Consider the following 19,981-nt stretch of genomic DNA (forward strand, 5'->3'; position numbering starts at 1 on the left):
TATTATAACTGTATTATCATGTTTAAATTTTATATTAAAGTATGATTTGTACCCCAATATATAGGTTTTATTTGATGAAGTACAAATGCAGTTTCATGCATTGGATACAATGATGGCTCAGCAAAGGAGATTTTTCTCCACTTCAAGAGTTTAACTTCTATTTTGCAATAGAAATATAATATTTTATTGTATCATTGCTATGTTTATTATATTATTGTTATGTTGATATTGGCCTTCTTTGTGATCATTACAGAAGCAAAGTGTATTGAACCTCAGAGAGTTCTAATTCTGAAATAATCAAAGCACTCATGGCAGTGCCTTTATGGACAGAAAATATCTACATTATATGTGGAGAAAATTCTAATATGATGATCATAGTTTTTTAAAAAAGGAATTTATTTTCTGATGTTCTGAGTCATGTTCTATTTAAGTGATCTACTTTGGGGCTTATAATGAAGCACTGATGAATATGAATTAGAAAAAAATATAAAGATAACTGGTGCCAGGACTTTATTAGCATTTCACGGGATACAAAGAAACTTTTTTACATTAAGAACACAATATTATCAAAAAAATTCACATTTGCTATACAGACTGTAAGCATGAATTTTTTCACAACACGTTTATTAAAGTGTCAATGACCAGATCCTAAAAAGAGAAGGCACAGATCTGTCTCCCTCTGGTGAATTTCTGGTGTATAATGAAGAAAATGTCACCAGCTTTGCAAAGTCTCATCCTCCAGAATGAAGCAAATGAACACAAATTTGTACAGGCAGGAATCAAAAGATGGAAATGTTATATTAAGGGTTTTAGATTTTCCTATACTATTTGCAGGACTTAGCTACCAATGTCATTCTAAGACTCCACTCACTTTCAGTTATATCAAGGATTCACTGTTGGAAACAGCAGTGTTAGAAAGCTTTGTTCTAGGAATTCCTACATGCTTCTATTCTCTGAAAACTTCTAGAAACCATCTCATTCTCATAATCTGGGGATTCATGGGTTTTCAATTCCTACAAACATGGACTGGTCATTATAATTTTCTTTAGCCATTCTCCCTGGCAGGTGCTAGTGTTCTGTCCCAGAACTGCTCCTCAACTCCATCTGTTTTGATGAGCTTCTGACAGGGCCATACCTCAGACTCCTCTCTTTCCGAAGGGTAGAGTTCTTTTCTACATCAAATTTTCTACAGTTGCATAGATGACTAGTTTTAGACTGATAGACATATTTTGTGGTAAGGTGTTAATGGAGATGAAGGGACAATGGATTAATTTGTTAACTCTCTGAAAGGAAAAAGAAACTGAATTTTAAAAGGGGTCCTGGTACTAAGGTAGAAGGTACTGCTACTCTACAAGAGCATTTTCAATGTTCAGGTGTGTTTTTCATTGTCCCAATTACTGGGGAATGTTTCTTAAGGAATAAATGGGGAAACTTTGTGCTTCAAAACAGGACAGCGAGGGGAAATTTTGAATGCCGTGGCATTAATTGGATGATGATAATTGCTTGATTATCCTCCCCGCTTTTTTGAGACAATGTCTCATTGTTGCTCAGGGTCTCACTAAATTGCTGAAGTTGACTTTTAACTTGCAATCCTCCTGCCTCAGCCTCTCAAGTAGCTAAGATTAAAGTCGTGTGCCACCAGATCCAGCTACTCTCATCTATTTTTGAATTGGTTCTTTATAAAACATGTCTGGGACCTGGTGAATTTTCTTTCATGAAAGGTACACCAGCTGCAGATTTGTACAAGGGGTCTTAACAGAGTGACATGAGAGAGTAGATCTTGCTCCTCATAGGTAGCCCAGCTGAAAAAAGATGGAGAGGCAGTGGGATAGGGTGCCAGATTTAGGAAAAAACACAGGACATAGCCATTTAAATTTGCATTTCATATAAACAATTTTTAGTATATCTGATGAACTATATAAAATTCTTATTTGTCCAAAATTAGAATTTCAGTGATGACCTGCATATTACTTAAACCCTAAATAATGGAAAGAAAAATTTGAAGATGGAGGAAATAAAAAAATTAATTAATGTTTCATATCCAGATCCCAGTCCAAAGAAGATTGCTAAGTTTTTGCTTTGAGCATGACTGCCAGTGTAGACTATTAAATTTGTCATGAGATTTCTACTGGTGGGATACACAGGAATAGTGTGAGTGCAACATGCTTATTTTTTGAAAAGAGAATCATGTTGGAACCACATCAGGTGATGGAGCTTCAGCAACTCTCAGAGAGTCAAGGTGGTTCATTTCACTTCAGAAGATCCAATTTTCAAAAATAATGGTCTAGAGAAAGATGATTTTTAATGGAAAAGTTATTATTAAAGCAGAACATCTTTTTACAGAGTTCCATGTTGGGAAGAAGAACTTTAGCAATGCACTGGGTCTGCAACTTGGAAGCAAAAACGAATTTAGTCTATTTGTATGATGATGAAGTTAGTGAATTAATTGCTGCTTAGTAATTTTGAAAAGTGCGGGTGCTTTGCAAGCTGGACAGTCTGATTGTGGGCCCTCAGAATCTGAGTTCTAAGGTACATGCCACATGAGATTTTTTTAAAAAGTCATCTTTAACAAAAACATAATTCCTGCTTAAGCTTTAAATCCAAATTGCAGCAATGACAACAAAAACCAAAAACTGGTGACAAATTAAGGCTGTTCGTAATGTGCCCTTTTTCTTTAGGATAAGTTTGATATTTAATAAGATACAGTATACTTACACATACCACTGACAAGCACATAGTTTGACTCATATGAATACACATTTAGAAGTAATAACTACTAAATAGTATCACAAGCAAAATAAAAATTACACAAGTTTTAACAGATTTAGTCAACACCTATTACAAATTCTACAGAACATTTTATCATTGTCATTGGGAAAACAATTTGGAGCATTATTTAAAACCATATGGAACACAGGAGCCACCAAAAATAAATTATAGCATTTACACCACAGTGTTACTGAAACCTACTCGAAAAGACAAAAGTGCTTCTAAATAAAACACTTTAAAAATCTTATTTAGCATAGCCTGAGGGACACTGCATTATTTTTCCCTTAGCAATCAAAAGGTGAACACTCGGTCTATGGAGCTTCTGTTTGGTTGAACAAACAAAGATTAGAAGATTGTGTCACTGAATATTTGTAAAACTGTAGAACTGAACAACTCATGAAAACATGCATTTCCTGAGACTTCCAACTTTCTAGTCTGGAATCCTAAAAGGGGAGAACCAACAGGTAACCTTGCTTTACTAAAACAGGTTAGAACCTCAAAGGACTTTATAACACCTTTCAGTGAAGATGTATATGTGTGAGTAATGCATGTTCAAAGTTCACTGTCCAGCTTAGATTCTCTAGCTTGAAGTGCCATTGATTATGTAATGACACCATTACTGCTATGTGTGTGCTCTTTCTGATGGTCTCACTTTTCACTTGTTTTCTAATAATTTTTCTCCCCTTAAATATTTAAATACTTAAACTATGTTTATGCCTTCTAACAAAGGAGATGATTGATTTTAAGAATTGCAAAAGAACCAGGTTGGATAATCAGATGCAGTTCCGACTTGAGTGAGTGTGTGTGTGTGTGTGTGTGTGTGTGTGTGTGTGTACACACACAGGTGCATCATGCCAAACACTTTATATTCTAGTACATTCACTGTTAGGTGGCACTCCATGAAAAGTGAGTTTTCCCAGTATGGCTGAAAGTGAATATTGAGGTCATCATATAGAATATCCTAAGGCTTTTAAAGGATGCTTCCTCATTCCTTATGTTCACATGACTATGTACTAAAAAGGAGACATCAATGATAATGGCAGGGAAGTATTCACCATATTGGTCCTCCAAAATTACTGACAGGAAAGCAAATGTAAAAATGATATCCTTTCCTTATTTCCCCTCATTTCACCCACTCCTTTGATTTCCTGCTGAAGATTGGGTAAAGGTTGGATTTTAGTTTCTTTTCTTTTCTTTTTTTTTTTTTTTTTTTTTTTTTTTTTTGCCTTGTAGGACTTGTGACATAAAGTCTTTAGAAGCAAAACAAAATGTGCACCAAGACGTGTTTGCTACATCTTGGGGCCTCTTTGTAGCCCTTGTGCTCCTAGCTCTCCCAAAACACGATGCCCACCTGAGACAAAGGAGCATAGGTGGAGGGTAAGCTTTGATTGCATCACTGTTTTTCCACATAATGCCCACAACCTGCTTCCTAAGAGGGCTCCAGGGCAGGACAATGAACAAACACAGCCAAAGGCATCTCCTTGCCATCCCCTTCCCAAGGAAACTCTTTAGTGAGTTCTTTAATGGTTCTTTTCTACCTCTACCCTCCTTTAGAAATTAAGGCAAGTCTGTTTACTCTTAGTGCCTGCTACATAGATGGCATTGTGTGTCCACATGGAAATCAGAACATTAGATTGAAAGTACCTTTTGTCTAACAAAGTTTCTGTGTGAAAATTGCTAATAGCCATAAGAAGTTTTCCCCAGTTAAGAAACTGCACTGTCGAAGGCTTCCTCAAGTTTGTTATTTCCAGCACCCAAATGACAAATATAACAAAGTTAATTCTAAGCAAACATTATAGGAAAGCATTTAAGTTCAAGAAAATATAATATAGTTAACTCTATATTTTATTCATTTTCATTAATAGGTTGAAAGATCTGTTTCTCTCATATTTATAAGTTAAATCCTGTGTCATTGCAAGTGTAATTGCCTAAATATCTGGAGGGATGAATAATGAATAATCAGAGGAAAAAAGAGCAAACTTACAGGACATAAACTTCAACAGTCCATAACCCTTTAAAAAGGATTTATGTTCAGTTGCACATAAAGAACAGGTGAAAAAGAAAAAGAAAAAAATGTAAGGGAAGAGAATATGAAGAGAAGAGGACTATATTTTGTAAATATTTAAGTTCTAAGCTATAATATGTTTACAAAAAATAGTTTGATGTGATCAGCTAATCAATTTTCAAAGGTTTTGTCCATCTTTTTTGTACATTGTTAAGGGACTTAGTCTAAAATTAAATTGTTTAATATCAATGTTTTCACTTGAAAAGAATTGTACTATATCTGTCTGTCTATTTTTTGTCTGTTTGTGTATATTTGTATCTGTCTGCCTGCATAGGAGTGGGTATGTGTTGTTATATTGTGTATGACAAAGAATATACACTCATCTGGAATGTACAAACATATCCATTGCTTATATGTATATGTGTGCTACTTGGTCTAAACAGGTACTACATTTTTCATGAACATTCTGTTCAGTATAAAAACTTTTATTCTCTCTCTGCAGTTGCTATTAAGTACTACTTTCTGACAACGAACATTCATAATCTCAAAATCAACTCTTGATTATTTGCAATCTTGACATATGTAATCTTGAAATCAACTCCCTTACCTAGATCTAAGAGATTAAGTCATATGTCTTGCCCTTGGATTAATTAAAAGCTGAGGGCATGCTTTTATTTCTCCATAGTCTGAATTTGCATGGAATTACCCAAAAATATGGAGATGTGATTAATTCTAAATGTGAAGATACACATATTTCATCATCATAAAAATTTCAACAAATTTTATAGATCTGTATAAATGCCTCACAATATTCCTGTGAAGCAGGAATAGGTAAGGGGCATTGTGCTTTCCAAAAATATTTTTTTTTTTAATTGTCATCTATGGTAAAGACACCAAAAGGATGCAGTGTATCATCACCGCTCTTTCCTGTAGCTGAATTATCAAAAGTTAGGTCACAGAATCTTTGTGTGAAGCTTTTGCCCCCTGCCTTAATCTTAAACAGGATAGAACCCAAAAGTGATGAGTCATTGTCAATTCCAAACAAGTCTGCCCAGATCACACGTATTTCAAGGATTTTCTAGAGATATTTTATGGATCATTGTGGTTGGGTGGACATAGTTTGAAAGGCTTTGCTCTTTAAAACTCCTCTGCTCCTCCTCTTCTCTCCTTTCTTCCAGTCAAAACTTGAATTGAAGCTTCTTGAGAAATGTTCCTTAAAACCTGGGATTTAGAAGTACATATTTGGAAATGTGACTTTCATTTCTTTCTTTTTTCTTCCTTTTATTTAAATCAAAATTCCTAAGAAAACTCTTGGAAGAATTCAGATTTTCTGATTTCAATACATTTGTTATAAAATCATTTAAAGGGCATTTGCAGGGCACTATTACTTTTAAGGATTGCTGAATTAAAATAGCATCCATTTCACCCTACACACCTCACTCTTCATTTTTTCCTAGGGAGTTGGCACTGGGTCCTACCAAAAAAATTTTTACACTATAGTTATAGCTGCCTTAAATAGAAACACTGTGACACGCTATTATTTTTATATAACACAAAAATCACTGATTATGGCCTCCAATATCACTGATGCAGGGAAACTGATTTGATGCACATTTTCTATGACCAAAAGTTAGCTAGGATTGCCCAATTGTAGACAACTACAGAATATTATATCAAGTCCCACAAAACAAATAAATTTCAGTACAAACAAAGTAATACACATTATGTTGGACATTCGATTGTTTTGAGTACCATACAGCAGCTGATTAGAAAGAGCGAGCAACAGAGGGAGTGGAAAGGTTAGAGGGTTTAGACAGTAAAGGAGCCCTAAGTTAAAATTAGAAAATGCAATCAAGTAACCACTCATGAATTGTACGTTAAAAGACTAATTTCAAAAAACAAAACTCACTATTCTTTTTTAATCCCTAACACTAGAAGTAGATTTCGCTCATCAAATATGAAATGAAATATTTATAGTAATGTAGAGTGTGACATAATCACTGAAGAAATGATTTCCCCCTTTTCCCACCCACTACAAGCCCGAATCCTTTCCAAAACTCAGTGGAATAGGAAGCTCAGAGTGTTTACAGATAATACACCTAATACAATGAGTCGTCTCTATCTTATTCACGGACACTCCAAATGGTAGTATCAAGTGTTGGCTTCTCCTTCATCAAAGACATAGTTGAGCTTTATGACAGTGCTGATAAAATCACCAAGTTCTACAAAATCGGCAGTGACAATATTGATGCCACTCTCTCCTGGTTTCTGCATGCGGACCCATTGCATCATGGCAGGAAGAGCTCTAAGAAAGGGAAAAAAAGAGAGAGAGAGAAGTCACAGAAAGCAAGATATTATCTCCCAAACTCTACAATTCTCAGGCTTCTCTTTAGTTTTCAAATTTTTTAATGTAAGTGTGTCAAATCATCTGGAAAAGGTGACAATTTGATTTCCTCTTTTCCTGTTTGAATGCCCTTTATTTTTCCCTCTTGCCTGATTGCTCTAATGCATCTCTTCCTTCATTGACAGAAGTATGATATATGCTTAGGAACAGGGAATGCAAACAGATGATGTCACTGTTTGTTTGATGTGTGATATGATAGCATACGGGAGTGGAACCTGCTATGACTTGAGTGGGGCAGGAAGGAAGTTTTCCATGATAAAAGCATAAATGAACTAAGCAAGAAAGATGATGGTATATTAACAAAATTTTATGAAATATATATGAACATTAAATTCCTGGAAGACATGAAGAGGATATGGGAAATAAGGGATTAGTGGAGAAGAGAAAATGATAAGTTAAGAATTCTGAAGAAATTGTATAACAAAGTTTAAGGAAGCACAAAGCAATACTGGAGAGAGAAGAAAGAGCCAGACAACAGAGGGTCATACTATAAAGCTATAATAATCAAAATAGCAATGGTCTTGGCAAAACAAACAAACAACAAACAAACAAACAAAACACATAGGCCAATAGAATGGAAAAGAAAGCCTAGAAATAAACTCATGCATCTACAGCCAAATGAGCTTCAAAAAAGGTGTTATGAACATGCAATGGAGAGAGGATTTTTTTTCAATTAATGGTAGGATAAAGGGATATCCACATGTAGAAGAACAATGCTACATCTGCATTTCTTCTTATAAAGATCAACTCAAAATGGGTTAAAGATCTAAAAAAGAAATCTACTAGAAGAAAACATAACAAAACCAGTTCCAAACATTAGAATAGAAAAGTTTTTTGAAAAGAGATTTCTTTCTCAGAAGTACAAATAAACAAATGGGATTACATCAATCCTCTGCACCATTAAGAAAAAAAAATTAACAGAGCAAAGAGTTAATATTCAGAATGGGAGAAAATATTTGTAAACTATACAACTGACAAGTGATTAGTATTAAAAATATATAAAAAACACAAACATTACAATAGCAAAAAAAAAAAACACAAAAAAAAATCAAAAATAAGTAATTTGATTTTAAAATGAGCAACAGACCTTAAAGAAGATGCATGAATGGCTGATTAGTGTTCAACATCAACAACAGGGAGATGCAAGTCAAAGCCATAATGAGATATTACCTCACTCTTGATAGAGTGTTTATTAACAAAAAGATACAGACTGGGGATGTAGCTCCATGTTAGAGCACTTGCTTTGCCTGTGTGAAGCCCTGGATTCACTCTCCAGTGCATGCACATGCCTATGTGCACACACAAACACCCCCACACAGAGAGAGACAAAAGATAACTAGTGCTGGCAAGCACGTGGAGGAAAGGGGAATGCTTGCACACCGCTTGTGGGACTGTAAGTTAGTATACCCATTATGGAAAACAATATGGAGTTTCCTGAAAAATATTTAAAACAGAAATACCATACCATTCAGTGATCTCATTACTGGGTATGCATCCAGAGGAATGAAATCAGTATATCAAAGAGTCAACTGCGCTGGCAAGTTCAATACAGCACTATTCACAAAAACCAAGAAGTGAAACAACTTAAGTGTCCATCAACCAATGAATGGATAAAGCAAACAGGTACAGAATGGAATACCATTTGGTCATAAGAAAGAATAAAATCTTGTCATTTGCAATGAGAGGGGTAGAACTAGAGATCATCGTAAGTGAAATAATCCAGACATAGAAGAATAAATACTGCATGATCACATTCACATATGGAATCTGAAGAAGGTGACCTCATGTAAATTGAGGGTAGAACATTGGTTATCAGAGGCTGGGGAGAATATTAAAGCAGGGGTTATGGGGAAAAGTTTATCAATGGGCACTAGGTTTTAGTTAGTTAGGAGAGAGGAGTTCTGGTGTTATAACACATAGTGAGGTGACTGCAGATAATGATAATATACTGTGTATTTCAAAAAATGCTACAAGAAAGAATTTGACTGTTTTCACCATAAATAAATGGTAAATGATATTGAAGAGATAGATGTGTGTTCTCATCTGCACATTACATAATGTATATGTATATTGAAGCATCACTTGTACCCCATAAATGTGTACACTTTTATGTATCAGCAAAGAAATAGAAACAATCAGGGGGCTGTTGAAATCATGCAGGCCAGAGATAGTGGTAGATTGAATTGAATTAGCAACAGTAGAAATATTTGAAAGGGAATATTTGGAATATTTGAAAGTGGAACATTTGGTGCGGGATTGGAAATAGATGGAAAGGGAGAAAGAGATCATGAATCATACTTAGATTTCTAGCAAAATTTTGGCAAGTCGACATTATTCACTGATCTTAAAAAGAATAGGAGTGATAGTTCTCCAGAAGAATGATAAGTTCAGTGAGAGAAACTGATTTTGGTAGCAGTTAACTGAAGGTCTGATATTCAAGGAAGAGAATTGGTCAAAAGCCATCACATAGAGAAGTTTGGTGGATAAAATCACCTCAAAATATTTTGTAGAGTGAAAATTTGAAGGTCAGCAGCATTAGGGAAGGGGAGAAAACTTAAGTCAATGAGAAGGAATAAGAAGTTAAGATGAAAGTAGGAGAAAAATCAAGAAGAGATAGGTTCATAAAATCAAGGAAAGAATGAGGTGATGCTCCTTTTCAATCATATCTTTGAGTGAGGTTGAAGCATGGAATGCAATATGTGTACTTTTCTCCTGATATCAGGAAGTATATACACAAACTCAACCCATCTGGCAAAACTGGGGCAATTACCTTGGACTACACTAACCTCATGGGTGATACCTTTAAAAATTCTGATCAATATTTTTCAGCATATACATTTTCCTGTTCGAAACCAATACAAAAGGGTACCATCACTTCTAAAAGAGCATAACATGAATCTAAAAAGCTCAGTGCCTTCAGAACCTAGCTGAGTGACTGGGGAAATGTTCTCACAGGAAGAGTTTCAGAAGAGAATTCTATCTTAAAATGAAAAATCTGGATCTCTGAAGCACAGACACAAGTGCATTCAAATTCTTTAAAAGGTCAGATGCTATAGCAATGTGTGCACAGTCACTCATGTTTGAATTCCATTACTTTCTCTTCCGGACTTGCTAGAACAAATGAAATGTTCTGTTGTGAATGTAGCATCACCTTTCCATTTGAGAAAAGGCACATATCCTTCAGAAAAAATCTTGACAACCAGTGCATTTCCCAGGAGTGTTTTTCAACAGATGACTCACCTTGAGTAGTGAAAGGAGGTAAGAGTGATATTGAGGCCAGTCAGTACTGATTCTGCATGGACCTTCACTGAGTAGCTCATTCATAAGATTCCTTAGGTGCCAGGTCATCAGAGATCCCTGAGCAATCAAATCTTCACCTGAGAACCATGGCCACTGCAGAAATTGCTCCACGGATGCTCTCTACTACTCTGAGATTAAAATTCCCAGACCCGAATTGAGAACAACTAATTGTTATCCCCATGGAGAGAGGTTAAGAGAACCTAAGAGTGCTCTTTACTGTTTCTCTGTAAAATAGATTGCTTGGAGGATTGATGAAATGTTCTTTTGGAAGAACTTGTAGTCCTCAGATGAAATATGAGAATTACACTTAAAATATCATTCCTCTGAGTCATGGGAATATTTCTATTTTCTGTGCAGACATATTTTCCTAAAGTCAGTATGACACAAAAACAAACCAAGCAATTATGCCCAGTTGACTCTATGATACTCAGACAGTCATAAATAGGATTATGTTAAGTAAAAAGACTTAGCAAATTCTGTTGAACATCTACTTGGAGTAGTATTTCTTAACTCCTTTTTATTATTCCCACCAGGGAGCTTTTTGGAATATTTTTTCCTACTTACCCTTCTCTTTCATGATAGTTTAATACCACAGATAGATTGCATATCTGTTTATCCTGTTTATATATCTGTACTTAATACTGTTTATCTGTGATACATATGTCATGTACATATCACACATATGTATGATATATTTGTCATACATATATGTGTATGTATATGCACATATGTATTATATGTATGTCACACATGTATGTATATGTATATGCATACATACACACATACATATACATATGTAAATTTTACACACACATATACATATGTAAATTTTAATTAGTTTTGCCAAGACCCACTTTGTGTCCCCCAGGGGACAATTTTTCCATTAAGAATGCATGATTTAACTAATTGGTAAGTTGTCAATTATACTTAATATTGAACAGATAATAAGAAAGAAATGACAAGTTAGTTCTGGTGGTAATAAAATACCTACCACCAATGTAATAATTTTCATGGTATGAGACTGTTTTAGTCAGTTCAGGGCTGATATAACAAACTACCATAATCTGAACTGGGTTATAAACAACAGAGATTTAGTTTTCATGGTTCTAAGGGCTAAAAAGTCCAAGATCAAGGTTCTGGCAGATTCAGGGACTGATGAGGACTCATTTCCTGTTTTCTCAACTGTGCCCTCATATGGTAGAGGAACAAATAAGCTTCAGTTGCCTCTGTCACAAAGGCACTAATGCCATTTGTGAGGACTCTACCCTCAAGATCTAATGACTTCCTAAAAGCTTCACCTTGGAGTAATGAAATTTCAACACAGGAAAATTTGGGGCACTTAAACCTTCACCCCCATGGCAAGGACAAACCAGTTGAGCTTTAACATTTTAAAATGACCCATCCATTAATCTGTCCATCTAGCCAACAAAGATGTATTGCATACCTTTGGAAAACAGGGTGCTACTTACTGCTTCTGTTAGCCACCTCATAGCTCAAATCTTCCTCATCTCTTTTTGAAATTGTCACAATCTTGTCCCCATTCTCCTTTCCATGCCTTTTATAAACTATGATCAGAATAATCTTTCTCAAATACATCTGAGCATGATCAGGCATAATCTCAGTCCCTCGCATCTGAGTAAAAAATCCTTTCCTTTATGACTTATACTCTCTAAGTATAGTTCCAGGAGTTTACATTGCATATGACATGGGCATTATCCATTTCCATTCCAATTTCTCTCAGTACTTTCTAGAAGCAGCTAAACAAAAAAGATCGTATCATAGTCATCAATATGTCCCATATACCTACAACAATCCCCAGAACTCAAAAGGAAAACAACATATTTGCTGAACTCAAATTTTGAACTAGAAATCCAGAACTCATATGTCTCAGAGTTAACAAACAAAATAAACATAAACCAGTCATGACAATACAATATGGTACAATAGATGTGATCGTAGTTTTCTATGGACGCATAGCTGATAAAATAATTCACTTTGCTTGGGAGAAATTAAGGACGGATTTAGGAAGCACTTCACAAAACAGGGGAAATTTGAAATTGGTTATTACTAGGCACTCTTTTTAGGTACAGAAGGTGAAAGAAGGCATTCCAAAGAAGGCTAAGGAAAGCATCTTGAGAAAAGGAAATCACATTTGCAAAAGCATATAGCATAAAAGAGATGTTACAATTAGGGAGGACAAGATGGTCAAAGAGTGGGGTTGTGTGAAGTATGGGGTTGGGGAAAACAGGAAAAGGATTTTGACTTGATTATTAAGGGTCTTCTTTGGTACACCCAGGAGCCTGAGTTATAGTCTATATTTAATTGTAGGATGATCATTGATTTTGTCCAAAGAACAAAGCTTTTTGGATTTTCCCATGCTAACTTTAGTTCCATTCTGTAATTATCAACTATTTCTCATTTAATGAATTAGAATTGCATTCATTAGAAATTTATTTGTGAATCCATGTCAAATTCATATTCAAGTGTGTGTATATGTATAATCCTTTTATGACAATCATATTTTTTGTGTGATGTTTTCCTCACTCCTCTAAACTGTTTTATTTTATAGTCACGGAAAAACAATTATAAGTAATAAAACACTTATGTCTTCCAGTGAATTTTATTTAAATGCCCTGAATTTTCAATACATGGTTCTCTTATTAAATGAAAGAATTTCCACAACCAATTCATTAATTTTTGTAGGATTCTCTGATGCACTTAGGGATCACAACGATTACTGTGAAAATATCACAATCTTATTACTGTCTGTCTCCAATCCAGCCTCTCCTAACAAATGGAGGTCTCATAGTTTAAAATATATTTCCTGTCTTTCTTTCCCTGAGCAACTGAGTCATCTGAAACCTATTAATTAAAATCAAGTCTGACAGATTTTAAAATGTGATTTCCTGCCAATCTGGTCACTTCCAAACATTTGGAAATTTTACTTGAAAATGTAAGGAAGAAAGGACAAAACAAAAGAGACTCTGGTAGAATGTTGACTGTTCATGCATCAAAGCCTACAGTGATGAATGACAGGGACTTTGTATTTGTAGATTTAAACAATGAGGGGTACTTTAAGATAGCCTCAGGTAGACAGGTATATCTCATAAATTATAGCATCCCAAAACACCAAACATCATGTTTTTTTATAATTTTGCCTAAATTGGGAAAACCCTCAGAATCTCGATTTTCCCCAGAAGTTAGAAATAACAATATCCAGGGTTTCTGTGAGGATCACAGAATACCTTTCCCATGCATATCCCCCTGATACTGTCTATGATAGTGTTATTCAAATGCAGCCCAGAGTTGTTAAAACATCAACCATAACCTTAAGAGTAGATATGTTCTGGGTGCTGCAGGATATGAATACAAATGCACCTGTCACAACAGAAATACTGGGTCACATGGAATTAACAAGTTTCACTCTCGCCGTAGTCTATCAGTGGTATCAAGTTTTCTAAGAGGAAATTCCAAAACCTCAGAAGTTCGTGAGACATACATTGAATCATCTCAAAGCAAAACAGACCATTCATTTTCTTTGATGACAGTGACAACAACCTATCTTGTTGTGGCTAGAAAAACAGTTAAAAATCCATTTTCAATTAAAATTAGATCATATAAACTACAAGAAAAGTGATGTTGAGAGTTTGTAAAATGTTCTGTGTCCTCAGGCTGATCCTTCGCTCCAAGGCAGCGTTTGAGAATGAGTCACGCACCCTGCCAGGAGACGGAACGTGAGCACAGCCAGCGCTATGGCAGGGCCTCCTGGCGAGCAAGGACTGTTCTATCTGCTGAATTTCTAAGGAAATCAAGGAAGAAAGAAAGCCATTGCAAATTCTAAACAAAGAGACTCTTCAATATATTAACAAGATTTAGATTGCCAGGAGACAGACAATGGGTTTTCTTTCAAAGGTAGAATCTCAACATAATGAGCACTTCTGTGTAGAATCAAGTGATCTCACTTCAAAGTCTCTTCCTCACTCAGTGCAAATGCACAGGGAGTTTGGGTACTCAAAGCACAGAAGCAATTTATCTTACTCAGTGCACAGGATGGCTTCTATCTGCTAGCACCTGTCTATCCTTTCTCCTCTTTGGTAAGATTTCCATTTGCTAAGGCTGAGCTTGTGTTGAAAAGAGATTGTGACATTTCTGGTTGTTCTTGGAACAAGCATCTCAAGGACTATCTGGGTTTATCCCTTGGTCCTCCAGTGTTCCCAAGTCGAGAGCCTGGAACGTAGGAATATCAGAGGCAATAACATGAAAAGCTATGCAGAAATCAATTACCCATGATCTGTGTTTACATGAGTAAACCAAAATGCTGTTTCTCTTTATTCTTGGCAAGATGCTTTTATCAACTCAATTTTTAATTTTAGTTTTTCTTTTTAATTAAGATGTAACATTTGTACATTATTTGTGGGATACAGTATGATAGCTTAATATAGTTTAATATGTATATCTTAATATGTATATCTAGAGTTCACTGATCAAATCAGAGTGTGGAACATTTCCATCCCCTTATCATTTCTCTGTTTGGAGACTTTGTGCTCCTCTCTTCCAATTCTTCTCAAATTCATAATAGGTGATTTTGACCTATAGCTATCTCACTGTACTGAAGACTATGAAAACTTATAAGTGTGTTTTGGTCCCCACTATCTATTTCTGCCTCCTATGTACCCTCCCAGTCTCTAGTAACCACTATTCTACTTCCTTGTACCTTGAAAATCATCTTTTTAAGCTTCTATATATGAGAAAGATCATGCAGTATTTGTCTTTCTGTGTCTGGGTTATCTCACTTATCATAATGTCTTCTATTTCCATCCATTTTGCCACAAATGTCAGGTTCTGATTCTTGTTTTAAAAAGCTGATATATTTTCCATTTTACATATACATCACATTTTCTTTATCCATTCTACTGTCAGTGAACATCTTGGTTGGTTCTGTGCCTTGGATATGGATAGGGCTACAATAAACATGGGAGTGCTGGTGCCTCAGTTCGATTTTGGTATTGACTATCTGTTGCTTATTGGAAGTTCCAGTGGATCCTATATGTCTTTAATTTTAACAATGAGAAAATAAAGTATTACTTATAAAGTATGCAATTACTAAAAGGAGAGGGTTCTGTAGGGACAATAGTGAGAGCAGTCTTTGATAGTGAAATTCTGGGAACTACCTTTCTGAGTGGCATTCACATATTCTCTCATATTGTCCACAACAAATGTGTTTTGAGTGCCTATCCTGTGGTAGTTGTCAGAGAGCCTACTGGAATAAATCAGACATGGTTTCTGCCTCACTCCAGAGTTACCTGAACTACTGCAAATAGAAATTGCTTCATTGCTCTGAATGCATGAAAACATTGGAAAATGGAGATGTTCATAAAACCTCCTTTGGCTTCATGAACTAGCCGCCAGTCTTTTGTACATTTGAAGTCCAAAGAATGCATTTCATGGATTCTGAAAAATTTATGAAGTTAAATAAAAACAACTCTCCAAAGTTAAGTGAGCATTTGTCAAGTTTCAATGGACTCCCTACAATCAACACAGGAGCAACAGAAAGAGCAGGAGTTTAGGAATCAGAGAGAGTCCTATTTGCATTATAATGCCATGTGACAACAGGAAGGAGATTTAACCTCCCCAGGCTCACTATTCTCATTGTAAAATGAGGTTAATAATCATACATGCTTCACAGCGTTTTTTGTAAGAATAAAACCACACCAACAAATATATAAAACAAAGATGGAGTAGCTTAGCAGTTACAAGTGACCCCCTCGGAGAAGACTGCCCAAATTAAAATTCTGGCACTCTCATGTGCACTTTTACACTCTCAAGGCACTTACTTTCCCTCGCTTCTATTTCCTCACTCACGTAAAGAAGAATAAGTGAGGATTGTGAATTATGAAGAGTAAGTAAAATAACATACTCATGAAATTTAGCAAGATACCTGAGATACAAAAATCCAATGAAGGTTAGTTAGTACTCCATGGTTAGTGTTAATGTCTAAAGCGTCTCATAGTAGAGAGTAATTAAATGTAGAAGCCTTCTTTTCCTTAGTTTGGGGTTATGTTAAGGCAGGTGATTGACACAAGTTCCTCTGTACTCAGATGCGTGGTGACTGTTAGGGTGAACACCCACATCCTCCTTTCTGGATCCATGATGCTCATTATCCCAGCTCCTGGGATCGTTTCTGGCATCAACTCCCTGCTAGGTTTCTGTCCAAGCCTTGCCTTAGCCAAAGAGAGCCACTTCACCCCAAGATCATACCCTTCCTGGGGATAACTCTTCAGTTTAGATAGCAGGAAATTCTGTGAGCCTAAAATTTATCCTTCACCCATACTAGGAATCAAGAGTAGTCTCTGATGAACTTAATGAGGTAGAAAAATTAAAAACACTCTTCAATGTCCAAAATGAAACCAGGAGAGGTCTTCAGTTAATTTAAGAGTATTTTGGGGGAAAGGTCACCTGGGAGATACTGCATCTATGCTCAGTGTAGTGGCCAGCACAGTTTCATGTAGCTCTGCTTCCCCTGGTGAAGCAGAGAGGCTGCCAAAACTCAATTATTATTGGCAGTGACCAGAGAGTATTGTTTCAGTTTTCTGCCAGGATTTCCCTCTGGATACCATTAAGCTATGAATAATGTACAAAAGAATCAGAAAATCTAAACTTACTTCTAAAGGAAATATCTGTCATGGTTACACTAGTCCAAAGTGCCCGGCAGAGTTTTTGTGCATAGTCCTCTCGGCAACTTCATGTCCCTGACATGTCCTTTCAAAGAGGAGCACGATTATAGCATCCAAATCAATGTTCAATTAAAAAAAAACCAAATTCTGAAATTTCATATTCCTTAGAGAAAATGCTAACAGGCAGAAGTGAAAATAAGCCGAATTTAATTTGATCATAATATCCAGGTGCCAATGTGTTAGTGTGCCCGTGGGGCCGTGTAATCATGTGCAATTATCAGGGGTGATTTCTTTGGCCTTTTCTTCTTTCATCAGCAGCAACCACAGGTGCATAGGATAGAAGAACATGTCATGCATCCTATAAGAAAATAATTGTGCTGTTAATTCTTTACTTTTCTCCAGATAGTGGACTTTGAAAGTCAGTCTCTTAATAGGACCAGTAGAGAGCAAATTTTAAGTCAATTAGTCTGACTTAGAAGAGTACTTTCCATTGTTTTGTGTATTGGTTCTATCTTCTGGAATTATACTACCTGACACTTTAAATTGTTTGAGCACTTTTGCACTTTTGGCAACATAGAAAATTCCTGGAAACTTAATAATATACAAGAAATATTGAAAAATCATATAGGTGCCTCATTTGTGTCTTATCTGGCAATACATCTTCCCTCTTTCAGTATCCTCCTTGCCAGTTCAGAAAAGTGACAGAAACTCCATGTTTTTATAAATATCTCAAAATAGACTCTACTGTTATGTATAACTCATAACTCAAAAGAACAAATAAAAATTTAAAAAGCTAAAAAGAAAAGTGACAGAGAACATAAGGTTTGAAAATGTCCTTAAGAATTTATAAGTGGTGACTAAATTCTCTATTAAAACTATTTCCTAAGCTGAATTTCATAGAAAAATGTTTCATAAGATTTTAAAAGATATTCCCAAGACAAAAAATTTTCTTGATCAAATAAGTTTAGGGAATGTTGCAAACACTTTGCTGTTTACAGTACATACAATGGCATATCCAATCTATTGTCATATTAAGGATACTGAGATATCCTGGATTTAAGAATGAACTTCTCCATTTGTAAGCAGGTGTTATCCAAACTTATGTGATCTAGGGACATCCCTACCATTACCACCCATGCTAACATACATGCATGTGTGGACACATGCCCAAAACCAAAAACCATCAGTGGACATCTTGTAGACTTCATGTTCTACAGAACACTGTTCTGAAAATGTTGTAATCCAGCATCCTTTCGACTATCGCCTATGTTTCAAGGTCTTAGAATACAGCTACTTGAATCTGATCTTTCCACCTTTGGATTGCTTCTACTCTTAGAAGGTTTTTTCTGACCATCCAGTGGTCTCATTTAGAGTCATCCTGAATATGTCTATTCCTCTTCAACACAATTTACCTCTAAATATATGAAAATAATTGTCATTCACATATCCCCACCATATGTATCTTCCCTCCTCCTTCCCTTTTCCTTTTCTTGGATAATTCAGCTTCAAACCTTCTTATTGTCTTTGTCAGTCTATTTTGAGAACTCTAATTTATATATTTCAAAAAAAAAATACCAGAAAAATCACACAATTTTTAAATGAGTGTAGAGTATAACGGATTATCTCCACAGTCATTCTGGGTCTGTTATTATGATTATGGCCACAGATGATGATGATAATGATGATGATGATGATGATGATGATGATGATTTATAATTATTAACATTTTCTAGTAATTCCACAATTACCCTTTTCTTAGATTTACTCTGAGGGAAGCAGGCAGGTATTAGGCAGTACTAGAGGAAGGAGTTAAGGGGAAGCAGCTCCATCTCTAGAAAAGTCAGTGTATGCTGGCTGTCTTACATATTCTTGTGCCTCTAGCTCAGAGAATCTCCTCTCTGCTCCTAAAGACTTATAGCATGCAGGAACTGAGATCCCACCAAAACTATAAGAAAAGCCCTGGAGACTAGTCCAAGGCTGAATAGCAGCTGGAAACAGGAGTGAAACAAATGAAGAATAGAAAGTTTATAACCTCTTGCAGGTTACCTTCCAGCTGGCAGTAGCAATGATATTGTCAGGGCATGATAGCTTTCCAGGTAAATATCCTCTGGATTACAGTGAAGATGTCAATGGATACAGAGAAATTATGTGAGTAATTATATTTTTTTTCAAATTTTGGAGTCACGTATGCATGAAGTTACCCAACTGCTTGACTGAATTTACTCTACACAAATTCAGAAGCAGAGTTTGCAAGGTGACATAAAGACAAAAATTCTGCCCTTCCTCGGGGTTGGTGCTCACATTGGTATTAATTAAGTCATTAATTAACTAGCATTGATTCTAAGAGTCATTGCAGATAAAAATGCTATATGAAAGAGAAGTATTATCTACAACTGTATCTATTATATTTTAGAGGATCATTAGAAAACATAGTTCTAAAAGAACACTCATTGTACTTTTTCCTTAATCAAATCTTTCTTTGCATTAATCTATAATGCTATAAAAATGATACCAAAAGGTTAAAATAAGATTATTTTCAGGGTAGCAGATCATACCCAATTCTTGGTTATTTCAAGGGAAGTTTATAGGCTTAGAATTTTTAAAGTTGTGATAGGATTGATTCTAGCTGGAATAGGAGGAAAGACACTAGTCATGGAGAATACCAGAGGAACCTTCTGGGGAGTCCATGAAAAGCTGTTGAAAATTCACAGAAGAGGTTCTGTGTTGTGCATGTGTGTGTATGTGCATGTGCACATGTGTATTGTATGTGGTGTATGCATTGCATGCATGTGTTTGGAAATTCAATTAATTTTCAAGTTTATAGAGTCA

General features: G+C 35.6%; 1 protein-coding gene across 1 annotated transcript in view; it reads right to left on the reverse strand.

Annotated features, from left to right (window-relative positions):
* Positions 1 to 487: 487 nt before the first annotated feature.
* Positions 488 to 19,981, reverse strand: part of Plcxd3 (phosphatidylinositol specific phospholipase C X domain containing 3) — a 145,112-nt gene continuing 125,618 nt past the window's right edge. The window contains exon 3 of the mRNA XM_047556996.1: positions 488 to 7,079. Within this exon, the coding sequence (XP_047412952.1) occupies positions 6,926 to 7,079 (154 nt within the window). The 3' untranslated portion in view covers positions 488 to 6,925. The remainder of the gene's footprint in view (positions 7,080 to 19,981) is intronic.

Source organism: Sciurus carolinensis, chromosome 6, assembly GCF_902686445.1.
Source record: "Sciurus carolinensis chromosome 6, mSciCar1.2, whole genome shotgun sequence".
Lineage (NCBI taxonomy): Eukaryota > Metazoa > Chordata > Mammalia > Rodentia > Sciuridae > Sciurus > Sciurus carolinensis.